Genomic DNA, 12,873 nt, shown 5'->3' on the forward strand with positions numbered 1-12,873 from the left:
CCTCAAAGGGTAATACTACAGCACGTGATTTGTATTACATAAGAATGCACGTGCTAAATCACATGATTACCCAGACGCGGTTGGAGCCACGTATTTCTTTCTGGCGGAAGCGGGTATAAATAGCGCAGCAGAGGCGGCAGCACCAGGCCTGTTCCTCTTTGCCTTCTTCGTCTTCTTCGTCTTCTTCGCCTCTCCTACTTTGTTCACCACCGTTGACTCTTTTCTCCAGACTCACAATGCCTGTTTCTCTGTCTGTATCGCTGCTGGAGTTTTCTGATCATCGTCTGAACTACCCAAGACCTCAAAGAAAATATGTTAAAGGTCCTGATGCTGCCGCTCACAAGAAAAAATTAGAGGCTGTTTACCAGGAAATCAAATCAATTGACGAAAAACTTTCAAAACTAAATAACCAAATTTCTAATTTATCCATCAACAATGTCAAATCATCTCAATCCAATGAGCCCCTTTCAAAGGACGAATTGAAAAAAAAAATTGATAAATTAAAAACCGACCAAAATACTTATAATTCTAAAAAAACTTCTTTGCAAAACTCTATTCATTCAAATGAATTGGAATTGAAAAAGAAAATTGCAGATTTAAACAACTTGAAATCTGGTTCTAAATTGTATAAAACTTATAACTTTAAATCTATTGATCAAATTAATGATAAAATTGCCGAAATTCAATCCTTATTGGATTCCGGCAGTTTAAAAATTGTTGATGAAAAAAAAAAATTAAAAGAAATTAACTCTCTTAAAAAATTTAAATTAGATTTTAATAATTTTGATTCTCATCAAAAAAAAATTGATGCTCAATCATCCGAAATAAGTGAGCTAAAATCAGCCTTGACAACTTTAAATAAATCTTATAATATTAATCAAATTAATTCTCAATTTTCAGATTATAAATCCCAATTACAATCAATTTATGATTCAAATCGCTCTTCCTATTTGAAGAAAAACACTTTAATTGAATCAAAAAGATCTTTGATAAATGAAAAAAATACAAAGTACGATCAATTATCCACTTTAAAGAAAAATTATGATCTTTCTTACTCAAAATTTTTAAAAGATTTAAAATCAGAACAAAAAAGATATCAATCTAAAGAAAAAATCTTAGTAAAATTATCAAATTTATTTGAAAAGAAAAAAAATGTTCAAAATGACTTATTAATTTATAAAAACAAAGGCTTATTAATTCAAAATTTAATTCGTTACTTTGCTAATTTAATCAACAAAAAATTACCAGATGATCTTTTAAACAATCTTAATTCCAATAACAATAACATTAGTACTATCAACCATATAGATGACACTATTAACAAAAACATCCCAAAAAGAAAAATCGAAATGTATGATGATTTACAAATCATTAAAAAAGATCAAGAAATATTTTTTAAAGGTTCAAAGACTTCAAAAAAAAATAAACATAAAAATAATTCAAAGAATCATAATCAAAATTCTTCTGCTTCGTCATCCAAATTTACTTTAGAGCCTGATATACTATTGGGTTTGTCCGAATTAAACATTACCGTTCCTCTATCTAAAGATGATTGTGATAGAGTTATCGATGAATTAATTCAAGCTTTAGATAATTTCAAAAAATTAGATGAAAATAACTCAAATGATGAAAAATTTGTCAAATTGAATCTTAAATTGAAAAAAATTGATCAAGAAATTCAACAACTTGAACTTGAAAAATCAAATCTTGAAAACAATATTCTAAATAAAGACAATGATTCAGATTCAGATTCAAATTCAAATGATTCCAAAAACGACAATGTTAATTCAAACGATTCCAAGAAAGAAGATGTTGATCCTTAAAATTATTCATCGATTCTTTCTTTTCATTACTCTTATAATATTTTTCTTTCACTTTTCAAGCAATCTGTAAATTTTTTTTACTCTACGTTTTTTTGTTTTAAGCATGTTAAAAAAATAAACTTAAAATTTTCTTTAATCCTTCATTTTTTTTTAAATTTTCATTTTTTTAATTTTGATGCTTAAATTTTCTAAAATTCTATTTATTCTTTTCGTTGTATTTTTTTCTTGATTTATTTGGCTAAAATACCAACAAAAATTTGTACATTTTTTTCTTAATACACACAGACTATAAAAACATTTCAACTACAGCTGAATAACTGCAAAATCATCGAGTTTAGTGTTTGATGTTTATTCTGGATATAAACTTTTCTTTGTAATTGATTATATAATTCAGTTTCTCGCTTAGTTTCAGGCTGGTGCTTGTTATTGGTTTTTAAACTTGATTCTCACTTTCTTCACTAGGATTAGAACAAAACAGATCCTTATAACTCTTTATACTATTCAATATTGTTGGGTTGAGATTCAAATATCTGATCAAAATTACGGCTAGATCAGTGGTTTATTTGATTGATATACTATCAGTTTCAGGCCATATTTGAATCTAAAAACATCAATGGCTTTATTAAAAGCAAATAAATAAGATTTGCTCATAAATTACTTTTGATTGAAAATATCCAAGCTATATGGATTATTCAGGATTAATAAGAAAATGAAATTTTTTTCCAACTTGCTGTCTTGTATAAAATAACTAAAAACATTAGTTTTGAAAATGCTATCTTTATGAGCCGAGAGGTAAAATCAATTCCAATTCCAAAACTCGTTAAAAAATTATAATGAGGATATAAAGTGAGGTGATTTTCCAAGTTGATAGTCTATTCAATCATCGAACCATGAGTATCTTGAACTTTTGATGTGTTAAAATTCTTATCTCGCAACAAGACGTCGCTAATGTTTTTGCTAATTGCCTTTATTTTATCAAGTTTTCAAAAACTATCTTCTTATTTTAAAGAATTTCCGCTATATCTAGAAAATAAGTTAACCTACAAATTGTGTATGGAACTGATGAAAATGTTTTAAATTTCCATGGAGCCTACTGGGTGCTCAAAATCAATCACAAAACTTATTGCCATTCATGAATTTCAAAAATAATTTACTCTTATTAAAACTTGATCTTTTATCTCAAGAAATGATCAATTTTTTTATTTTGTTATTATAACAAGTTTTCCAAGAAAATCATGTTTTTGGTCTATATTAGAATGTTGACCAATTAATATTGAAAATAATATTTTTAATTATTAAGCTAAACATTTTAATATTGTTTTTACAATATTAAATATATATCTATCTTCCTAAGTCTACTTTATTGCTGACTGCTGGAAATAAAGATTTCTTTATTTTTAACAAAATATTTCTTTACTTTTTTTTTAAAGCAGTAACTTATTTTGAAGTTTGCAAATAGTCCATTTGAAATCAATAAGACACAATCTTAGAGTTTTGAATTTATGGCAAAATTTTATTTGTTTCCATATATTAATATCGAATTTTTAGCTTTATCTTTTTTGGTTAAATTTCTTAAGAGTTAGAGGTTGATTTGAAAATTCAATTACTTTTAAAGCCTAGTGATATCAATTGTGAATTGATAAAAATATAATATTTAAATTTTATCTATTTGTAAATTTTTTTTATGATTACTTGAAAGAGTGAAAATACTGAATTTTTAATATAATAACTAGATAAACAAAATATTTCGCAATAAAAGTTTGGGAAAAAATAAAAGAATTGTCTCTCAATTTACTAAAAAGTGCCTTTTACAAATCATTTGCAAACAAAATATGAATTAATTTACTTCAACAGATTTTGATGATATTTTAGGCTTTTCAAATTAACTTTGGGAAACATAACCTAGCAATTCATAGCAGTGCCTTTTCTTGGGTGGTTTCAATTTTTTTTTTTTTTTTGAATTTATATCAATTTACTGCTTAAATGAATAAGTTTAGATAAAACAAAGGAGGGAAATGATTCAAATTTCTTTAAAGTGTCTCATTTGTTGAAATTGATATAAAAGGACACAAGTTTTTTTGCCTTTTTTGTCTTACTTCTTATATTGTTTTGGTTTGATAAAGAAAAAATAACAGTAAGAATTTAAACTGCAAAGATGAATATTAAAGAGTTGATTAAAAAATTGCCATTTCTTCTTTTAATGAAGATGTCATTTTCAACATCTTTTGAATTAGAAGAAGCCGAAAATGCAATTGACATTAATGAAATTTATGATCGGACAGTTCCAGGGAATTATATTATTGAATATGATTCAAATTTAATTGATCTTATGAATGCTGAAGATATTAATTCAAACACTGAAGATGGTTCAAGAGGTAAAAAATTGAAAGGCTTTTTGAAAGATGAAGGTATTAAAGCTGATATTATTGAAGATTTATCATCAATTTATTTCTCAGGGGTATCCATTGATATTATAAATGATAATTCAACAATTTTATCAGATTTGAAAAAACTTGATTATGTTATTGATGCTTGGCCTGTTGGAATCATGAAATTGGAAGATCCACTATTTGAACCAAAAAATGATAAGGAAATCCGAGGAGAAAAAATTGGAATAGATGATAAATTTTATAATCCTCATTTAGCTACAGGTGTTGATAAATTGCATGAAATGGGGATATTAGGTGAAGGTGTTACTATTGGAGTTATTGATTCTGGTATTAATTATAATATTGATTCATTAGGTGGTGGAATTGGAGATGGATATAAAGTTGAATGGGGATATGATTATGTTGGTAATTGGGAAAGTGAAGAACCAATTGCAGATTCCGATCCAATGGATTGTATTGGACATGGAACATTTGTTAGTAACGTTATTGTTGGAGATGGGGATGAAGAAAGCAAGCTAGGGTTAGGGGTCGCACCCAAATCTAAGATTCGGATGTATAAAGTATTTGGGTGTTTTGATGGTACAAGGACCGATATTATTATGAGAGCATTGATTGATGCAGCTGAGGATGAGGTTGATATTATAAATTTATCATTAGGAGCAGATCAGGGATATTCTAGTATGCCAATTTCGAAATTAGCATCATCTATCAGTGAAAGAATTCCTATTGTTTATGCGGCTGGAAATTCTGGTGATATGGGGAGCTTTTTTGCAGCATCAGGAGCATCAGGTAAAAATGTGATAGCTGTTGGATCTACGAGTAATTCCAGCAAAGAGGAATTATCATTTTTTAAGAATGAAATTGGGAAAGGATTTGGAAAAATGAGTGAATTTTCATCTTGGGGACCAACATATGAAAATAACTTTTATCCAACGATTTCAGCACCAGGAGGAAAAGTATTTGGACCATATAATAATGAATGGGGGTTTGCAAGTGGGACAAGTTTTGCAGCACCATATATATCTGGGGTTATTGGATTGTATTTAAGCGTAAATAAACAAGCCAAACCGATAGAAATTATGAATAGGTTGGTTTCAAGCAGTGATGAAGTTCTACTTTATGATGGAAATCAAGTGCTATTTGAGAAGATGATTGCACCATTGAATCAACAAGGGAGTGGTATAGTTAATGCAATGAAGTTTATGGAATACAAAACCGAGATATTGAGCTCAACTTTTATCGAGTTGAATGATACAAGTAATAGAGTCAGCAAACATAAGATTGAAATTTATAATGGGGAATTGAATGAAACAGTTTATGAAGTTTATCATGAAGCAGGAGTTACAGTTAAAGCTAGAGATGAGTTACTATATCCATTGGAGTATTTCCCAAAATTTGAACAGGCTGAGGCACATGTTGATATTTCGACAAGTATTTTGAGAATTGCAAGTGGTGGAACAGAAAGCATTGAAGTAGAGATTGGTGGACCAAAGAGCCGATATGAAGATGGAAGTATATTTGGTGGTAAGGTTGTAATCAGTGGAACTAACAACGAGACGGTGAAGGTACCCTATATGGGAGTTGAGCTTTCAAGTTATAATTGGACAGCACTAGAGGGCATGCCATTGTTGTTGACCCGAAAGGATGGAAGATTAAGAAAGATAAGAAAAGACGAAAGATTTAATTTGAATATTGGAGATGATATTCGAGTTTACTACGCGTTGCGATATGGTAGCGAAGAATTTTCAATTGATCTTGTGTCTTGGGAGTATGAGAAGGAGATGTTTGATTATCCTCCCAGCAAAGCAGCAGCATGGAAGGGGTCGATTAGAAGCACAAGCGACAAAAATGGGCAGTACACCAGCTTTCCCTTGAACCACATTGTGAGGTTCAACAAGTTGGGGTTTGTGCAGTTGGGAGGATTTGCCGATGGAAGAAGCATACCCAGTGGAAAGTACAAGCTCTTGATCCGTTGCTTGAGAGTGTTTGGAGACAAATTCAGGGCCGAGGACTGGCAGCTCTTCCTCTCCGACAGTTTTTCTGTTGGGCAACAGGATGTTATTCAGAAACGTGCTCCAAAAGAAGCTCGCGACGAGAACGTTTGTTCCTGTGCTGCCATTTCTGGCAGCAGTTCTAAAACCAGGTCTAGACCTGACTCCAGAACCAGCACTGCGGGTTCAACAACAATCTTGTCACCCCACCGCTATGGGTGCTGAAAAGAAATCTCAAAGTTGAATCAGTACACGTGATCTTGTTAGAGATTAACTGATAAGCTTCAATGGGAGATTTCAATACACTATCTTTCGTTTAATCCATTTTATTATTATTTCAACATCTCTACAATCTAACAAATTTCGTCTATTAGCAGAAATTTTAAAATTTTTAATCATGAAATTTTATTACTCACTATATTTTCACAAAATACTTTCATTCTTTAAATTCTTTTTTTGAAAAACCCATCTACCTATTTTTAGATAATAATAATAACCAATTAGATTATTTTTATGAAAAACATCAAAAAATTTCCATTACATTGAATGAATTTGATACCTTATCAAAGTTAAAATCTATAATTTTGTTTCAAAATTTCATTAATAAAAAAATAAGAATTGAAAACAGCTTTTGTTTTGGCTATTTTTTTTTCAATCTTATAAGATAAAAATATTAATGCTTATAAAATTATCCAAGGTTTTTATTTTCATTTATTCTTAGAGATATTCGATAAATCAAATTCTTTAAAACAACAATTTTTGCTTAAAACTTCAATTGATAATCATCAAGAAATATATCAAATTATTTCATCAAAAAATAAAAATTGAATCCGAAATAACTCATTGCCAACACACTCTTTAATAGTGCTTTAAATCATATTTCGATTAAGTCAAATCTTAATTCTGATGTTTTGACTATCAAATTTGTTCATGAAAACTGTAATTATTACACAATTTGCCAGTTTTTTGAGAAAGATAGAGTTAGATCACAATCAAAGAAATTAGCCGAGGGCTCCGTCACCGTGAGAGACGACCTGCAGAGTGCGTTTCAGCACGTGTCTGAAGCGTGAGAAAGTGATATTTCAAACTCAGAACAAAAAGAAAAACGGCACAGAATATCTCTAACAGTAATTCATCATGGGGATTTTGTAAGTATTAGCTGGAACTAGCAGCATTGGGGTTTCAAATTTTGGCATGACTTATTAACTATTTTGCAAAACCACATTGAGAAACTTTTTAGAGAAAAGATTCAGCAAATCGAACTCGAGTTATCACGAACCCAGAAAAATAAAGCAACAGAGTACCACATTGGGCTCTTGAAGGGAAAACTTGCCAGATACCGTAGAGAGTTATTGGAACCCAGTGGAGCAGGCAGTGGGAGCTCGAGCAAACAACAGGGCTTTGAAGTGCAGAGAAGTGGTGATGCCAGAGTGTCGTTGATCGGGTATCCTTCGGTGGGAAAATCGTCATTTTTGTCAAAGGTCACCAAGACCAAGTCTGAAATTGCGCACTATGCCTTCACAACATTGACATCTGTTCCTGGGGTGTTGGAGTATAATGGAGCAGAAATCCAGATTGTTGATTTGCCCGGTATAATCAAAGGCGCCTCTGAAGGAAAAGGCAGAGGCAGACAGGTCATTGCCACAGCCAAAACTTCAGACTTGATATTAATGATCTTAGATGCTACAAAGTCGTATGAGCAAAAGAGCTACTTGGAAAAGGAATTGAACGCCATTGGAATCCGTTTGAACAAAGAAAGACCAAATATTTATTTCAAGATCAAGAAAACAGGGGGCATCAAATTCAGCTTTATAAATCCTCCAAAGTATTTGAATGAAAAGAATGTGTATGGGATATTGAGAGACTATCGGATACACAATGCCGATATATTGGTCAGAGATGAAAACGTTAGCATCGACGAATTCATTGACACTATTAACGATCAGCATGTCAGGTACATTAAGTGTCTATATGTTTACAATAAGATTGACGGGATCTCGCTTGAGGAATTGGACAAATTGGCCAACGAGCCCAACACAGTTGTAATGAGCTGCGAACTAGACTTGGGAATTAAAGACGTTGTGGAGGAGATATGGGAGCGGTTGAATTTGATCAAGGTGTACACGTTCAAAAAAGGAGAGAGCTTGCCCAACTTTGAAGATCCCATGGTGTTGAGAAAAGACAGCTCGATCAAGGAGGTGTGCGATGCCATCCACAAAGACTTGAAACACAGCTTCAAACACGCCTATGTGTGGGGAACAAGCGCAAAACACAGTCCCCAGAGATGTGGTCTCAGCCATCAAATTGAGGACGAGGACGTGATCACCATTGTCAGCAAATAAGAGCCCGGCATCTGAGACACCAAGGGGTCTCAGAGGTCTAAGGAATTTCAGAGGTCTAAGGGTCTCAAACATGTATATGTGTTGCCCAAACAGGAAGTACCCAAGTTGTTTTTTTGATTTGATATAAGTTTCATCTTTAAATTAGAATCTTTAAATTGGAATTGATTGATAATTTATTTATGATTTGTCTATATAGATTAATGAGATAGGGATATAAAAAATATTAAAAAGATAAAAGCAAGAAAAAACGAGCTAAATCGAAATAGCAAAAAGATTATTATAAAGCTAATTTGACAGCGTTTTTAGCAGCTTCATCAAGACCATCAAATGAATAGATTTTCAAACCAGAAGAATCGATTAAGTCTTTAGCTTTTTGTAGGTTGGTACCTTGTAATCTAACAATGATTGGGACTTTTACACCCAAGTTTTTAGTTGCAGCAATTAAACCTTCAGCGACATAGTCACATCTGACGATACCGCCAAAGATATTGACAAAAATAGCTTTAACAGATTTTTCAGATAGAATTAAAGAAAAGGCCTTTTCAATTGTTTCTGGAGTTGCACCACCACCGACATCGAGGAAGTTTGCTGGATCACCACCGTATAATTTGATGATATCCATGGTAGCCATTGCTAAACCGGCACCGTTGACTAAACAACCAATGTTACCATTTAATTTAATGAAATTCAAACCGAATTTTGAGGCTTCGACTTCATCGGGATCTTCTTGAGTGAAATCTCTCCAAGAAAAGATATCCTTTTGTCTAAATTCTGCAGAGTTATCAAAGGCCAACTTAGCATCCATTGCTAAGACTTTATGATCAGGAGTTTCACTAAGAGGGTTGATTTCAATTTGGGTTGAATCAGTTGAAATAAAACAATTGTATAGGTTTTGAATGGTTTTAGCAGCTTCTGGTAAGGCTTGTTTGTCAAAGCCTAAAACAGAGGCAATTTTTAAAGCTAAATTGTTATCAACACCCTTTTTCAAGTCGATCAAAAAAGTCTTTATAGCGCTTGGATCTTTTGCAGCAACACCTTCGATATCCATACCACCTTGAGCAGAGGCAACAATTAAAGGAGCTTGGTTGGCTCTGTCTAAAATGATAGATAGATAGGCCTCTTTGGCAGCAGAGGCCTTTTCAACAACGTAAACGGCTGAAACCAATCTACCAGCCTCGCCAGTTTGTTTTGTGACTATTTTGAAGCCTAACATTTGAGAAGCCAAGTCTTTAATTTGAGTGGGAGATTCAACAATATGAACACCAGATTTCAAGCCAGAAGTCAAATAACCTTTACCTCTGCCTCCAGTTAAAGATTGAGCTTTTATAACAATACCATCAGATTTGATTTTGGAAGCAATTTCAAATGCCTCTTCAGGGGTGAAAGCAGCATCGCCAACGGGAGTAGGAACACCATACTTTCTTAATAAGGCAGCAGAACGATATTCGTGAACACTTAAAAATCTCTTTGAGATCAATTGATTGAAATTGAGGGATGATTTGAGAAGAGAGGATTTGAAAGTGGTGGACAACATGGTGAGATAGGTTGATTGAGTGTATATTAGGGATGGATAGTGAGAAGACAATAGATAAGAGAGGAGAGAGGAAAGAGAAAGAGGATATATCGAGTTAATGAACCAGGCGAACGATGTGCACAAAGTGAATTGAGAAGAATTGAGAGGAAATGCAGCGAATTAAAACGAATTCAAATGGATCCAAACACATCCAAACGAGGTGAGAGAAACAACAGGAAGAACAAGACGAGTGATAGCGTTGGAGGAGGTAATGATCCAATCTGATTTGATTACAGCACACCAGAAAAAGAAGGAGGGGAGGACTTCCCACTTCCTACCTCTCACCTCCACTGCCAAATACCACGCGGCCGGCGCAAAGGTCCCGAGGCGTGCTGCAAATGCCTCCGAAATGCCTCCGCTGTCTGACTCTCGGAACCGGCAGACCCTGGGGCCTACTGCTGACTCAGCACGGTTTGGAGGGTTTGAACCAGGGCCCTGGGTGAGAGTCTGTCCTGGCTTTTCTGTGGTTTTATCCACTTCTTCTGAGCTGCCTCTGCTACCTCTGCTGCTTCTGCCTCTGTTGTCAAATGCCCAAACAAACACAAATGCAAGCCAGTTCTTCCTCTGCTGACATCCACGCCTTTATTGTGGATGAAAACGCTCTTCTCAACAACTCTGCAAATGCTGCCCTCAACGACAATTACAAGCGCACCAATACCACCGATGATTATGACCTTCCCAATGATTCTCACTATGAATATCAAAATCTTTTGTCAACCTCCAATCTATCCCCCAATTTAAATGATTTGGAAAATAACCAATTGAAATCAATGATAAATCCTCAGCGTTCAACTATATATATCATCATTTTAACAGTCATACTTGGGGCTTTACAACTCTCCTGGTGCACCGAATTCGCCGAAGGCACTCCCTTTTTACTATCTCTAGGGATATCTAAAAAAGTCCTCTCTCTTATTTGGATTGCTGGCCCTTTAAGTGGCACAATTGGTCAGCCTATTGTGGGTATTCTATCTGATAATTCCGCCTTTTCAATTGGCAAAAGAAGACCCTTTATCATATTAGGTTCCATCTTAACTTCTTTATCTTTAGTTTATTTGTCCAACTCCGTTGACATAATTAGATTGTTTTTACCAAATGATTCTTCAATTGATTACATTCATCGCAAAACAATCCCCTTTGCTAGCTTTGGTATCTATTTATTAGATTTTTCTATCCAATTCATACAAGCTACTTCAAGAGCTTTGATTATAGATAATATTCCAATCAACCAACAAAATTTAGCCAACGCCTATGCTGCGAGAATGATAGGCTCCTTTAATATTTTTGGTTACTATTTATCCTCAATCGAACTAAAGAAAATTTACCCTCTAAATTTAATATCAAATAACCAATTCAAATTATTATCCTTTTGCTCAATTTTCATCTTGTCTTTATTTACAATAGTAGTCACAATTTTAATTAAAGAGCAAAATCCTAAAAATGATTTCCTACACAATTCCAATACCAATGCTACTACTACTACTACTACTACTACTAATAATAATAATAATAATAATAATAACTCAGTTTCCTCTCAATTTAAAAATTTCTTTAAAAAATTATACTTGACAATAAAATTCAAACTATCTCCTCAAATAAAATTAATAAACTTTGTTGAATTTTTTGCTTGGATTGGCTATTTCCCAATGTTATTTTACACCACTACTTATGTTGGCGAAATTTACATCTTTCAATATCTAAATCAAAGAAAAAACGACGGTTTACCACCTTTATTAGACAATTCAGCTTTATCTCAATTGAAAGAAGAATCAGTAAGAAAAGGTTCTCAGGCCTTGTTAGTTCATTCTGTCTCTTCTTTATTTATTGTTATTTTTCTACCCTTATTAGTAAATTCAAACTTATTTAATTTTAATACAATTCACACTAATATTCTTTCCTTCTCTTTTATAAAAAGTCCAACCGTTAAAAATTTCTGGATTATCTCCCATATCATATTCATCATATGTATGTCATCCACTTTTTTCATTCAAAATTTCTATCAGATTATTATTATGTATTGTTTTTTAGGTATTCCTTGGGGTTCGGCTTTATGGGCTCCATTTGTCTTGATTGGTGAGGAATTGACAAGAATCAAACATTATAAAACAAGTTTAAAACAATTCATCTTAAATAACAATAATAATGATATCAATGATATTCTTAATGATCAAAGTACCTCTTACAGTTCCAATTATGATAATGATAATGATAATGATAATGATAATGAAATTATCAATATCAATACCAATATCAACACCAACACCAATGCCAACATCAACATACAGACCAACTACTCAAACAAAGTCTTTAATTTCAAAAAATATGAACATGAAGCTGGAATCATTCTAGGAATTCACAATATATTTGTTGCAGCTCCCCAGGCTATATCCTCTTTATTGAGCTCAATATTATTTTCCTTTTTAGCAGATGACAATAACAATAATATTAACAAAACTTATAAAAAATACTATGATGATGATGGAAATGTCAAATTTGACAGCAGTTTGTCATGGATATTTAGATTTGGCGGTTTAACATGTCTTATTGCTTTACTACTAAGCTTAAAACTCAAAAACGATGAACAATTGGATGAAGAATATGATGATTGTTTAAAAATCGAAATGAGTTCAAAGAGCAAAACTAACACTAACTAAAAATATATTAACTAAAAATATAGTAAAAATACAATAACTACAAATATTTCAATTCTTGATCAAAAAATTTTTTTTATTTATTTATTTATTTATTTATTTA

At 32.4% G+C, this 12,873-nt stretch overlaps 5 protein-coding genes across 5 annotated transcripts; 4 read left to right on the forward strand and 1 right to left on the reverse strand.

The window, feature by feature from the left end:
* Nucleotides 1-305: 305 nt before the first annotated feature.
* Nucleotides 306-1,589, forward strand: ASCRUDRAFT_27629 (uncharacterized protein; the record flags this gene model as incomplete). The annotated part of the gene is made up of 1 exon (XM_020190011.1): nt 306-1,589. A coding segment is annotated over one exon (1,284 nt), but the record flags the coding sequence as incomplete, so codon positions are not given.
* A 2,389-nt stretch (nt 1,590-3,978) lies between these two features.
* ASCRUDRAFT_71645 (subtilisin-like protein) lies at nt 3,979-6,429 on the forward strand (the record flags this gene model as incomplete). The annotated part of the gene is made up of 1 exon (XM_020191971.1): nt 3,979-6,429. One exon carries the CDS (start codon nt 3,979-3,981, stop codon nt 6,427-6,429), a length of 2,451 nt encoding a protein of 816 aa, XP_020046018.1.
* A 580-nt stretch (nt 6,430-7,009) lies between these two features.
* Nucleotides 7,010-8,651, forward strand: ASCRUDRAFT_87380 (P-loop containing nucleoside triphosphate hydrolase protein). The gene is made up of 2 exons (XM_020194951.1): nt 7,010-7,352; nt 7,445-8,651. The coding sequence occupies exons 1-2, from the start codon at nt 7,342-7,344 to the stop codon at nt 8,544-8,546; spliced, it is 1,113 nt and encodes a 370-aa protein (XP_020046019.1). The 5' UTR covers nt 7,010-7,341; the 3' UTR covers nt 8,547-8,651.
* A 172-nt stretch (nt 8,652-8,823) lies between these two features.
* LSC2 (succinate--CoA ligase (GDP-forming) subunit beta) lies at nt 8,824-10,080 on the reverse strand (the record flags this gene model as incomplete). The annotated part of the gene is made up of 1 exon (XM_020190760.1): nt 8,824-10,080. One exon carries the CDS (start codon nt 10,078-10,080, stop codon nt 8,824-8,826), a length of 1,257 nt encoding a protein of 418 aa, XP_020046020.1.
* A 561-nt stretch (nt 10,081-10,641) lies between these two features.
* On the forward strand, nt 10,642-12,831 carry ASCRUDRAFT_77056 (MFS general substrate transporter). Its single transcript, XM_020193709.1, has one exon. It carries the CDS (start codon nt 10,647-10,649, stop codon nt 12,771-12,773), a length of 2,127 nt encoding a protein of 708 aa, XP_020046021.1. The 5' UTR covers nt 10,642-10,646; the 3' UTR covers nt 12,774-12,831.
* Nucleotides 12,832-12,873: the final 42 nt, after the last annotated feature.

The sequence above is a fragment of the Ascoidea rubescens genome (assembly GCF_001661345.1).
Source record: "Ascoidea rubescens DSM 1968 unplaced genomic scaffold ASCRUscaffold_11, whole genome shotgun sequence".
Classification (NCBI taxonomy): domain Eukaryota; kingdom Fungi; phylum Ascomycota; class Saccharomycetes; order Ascoideales; family Ascoideaceae; genus Ascoidea; species Ascoidea rubescens.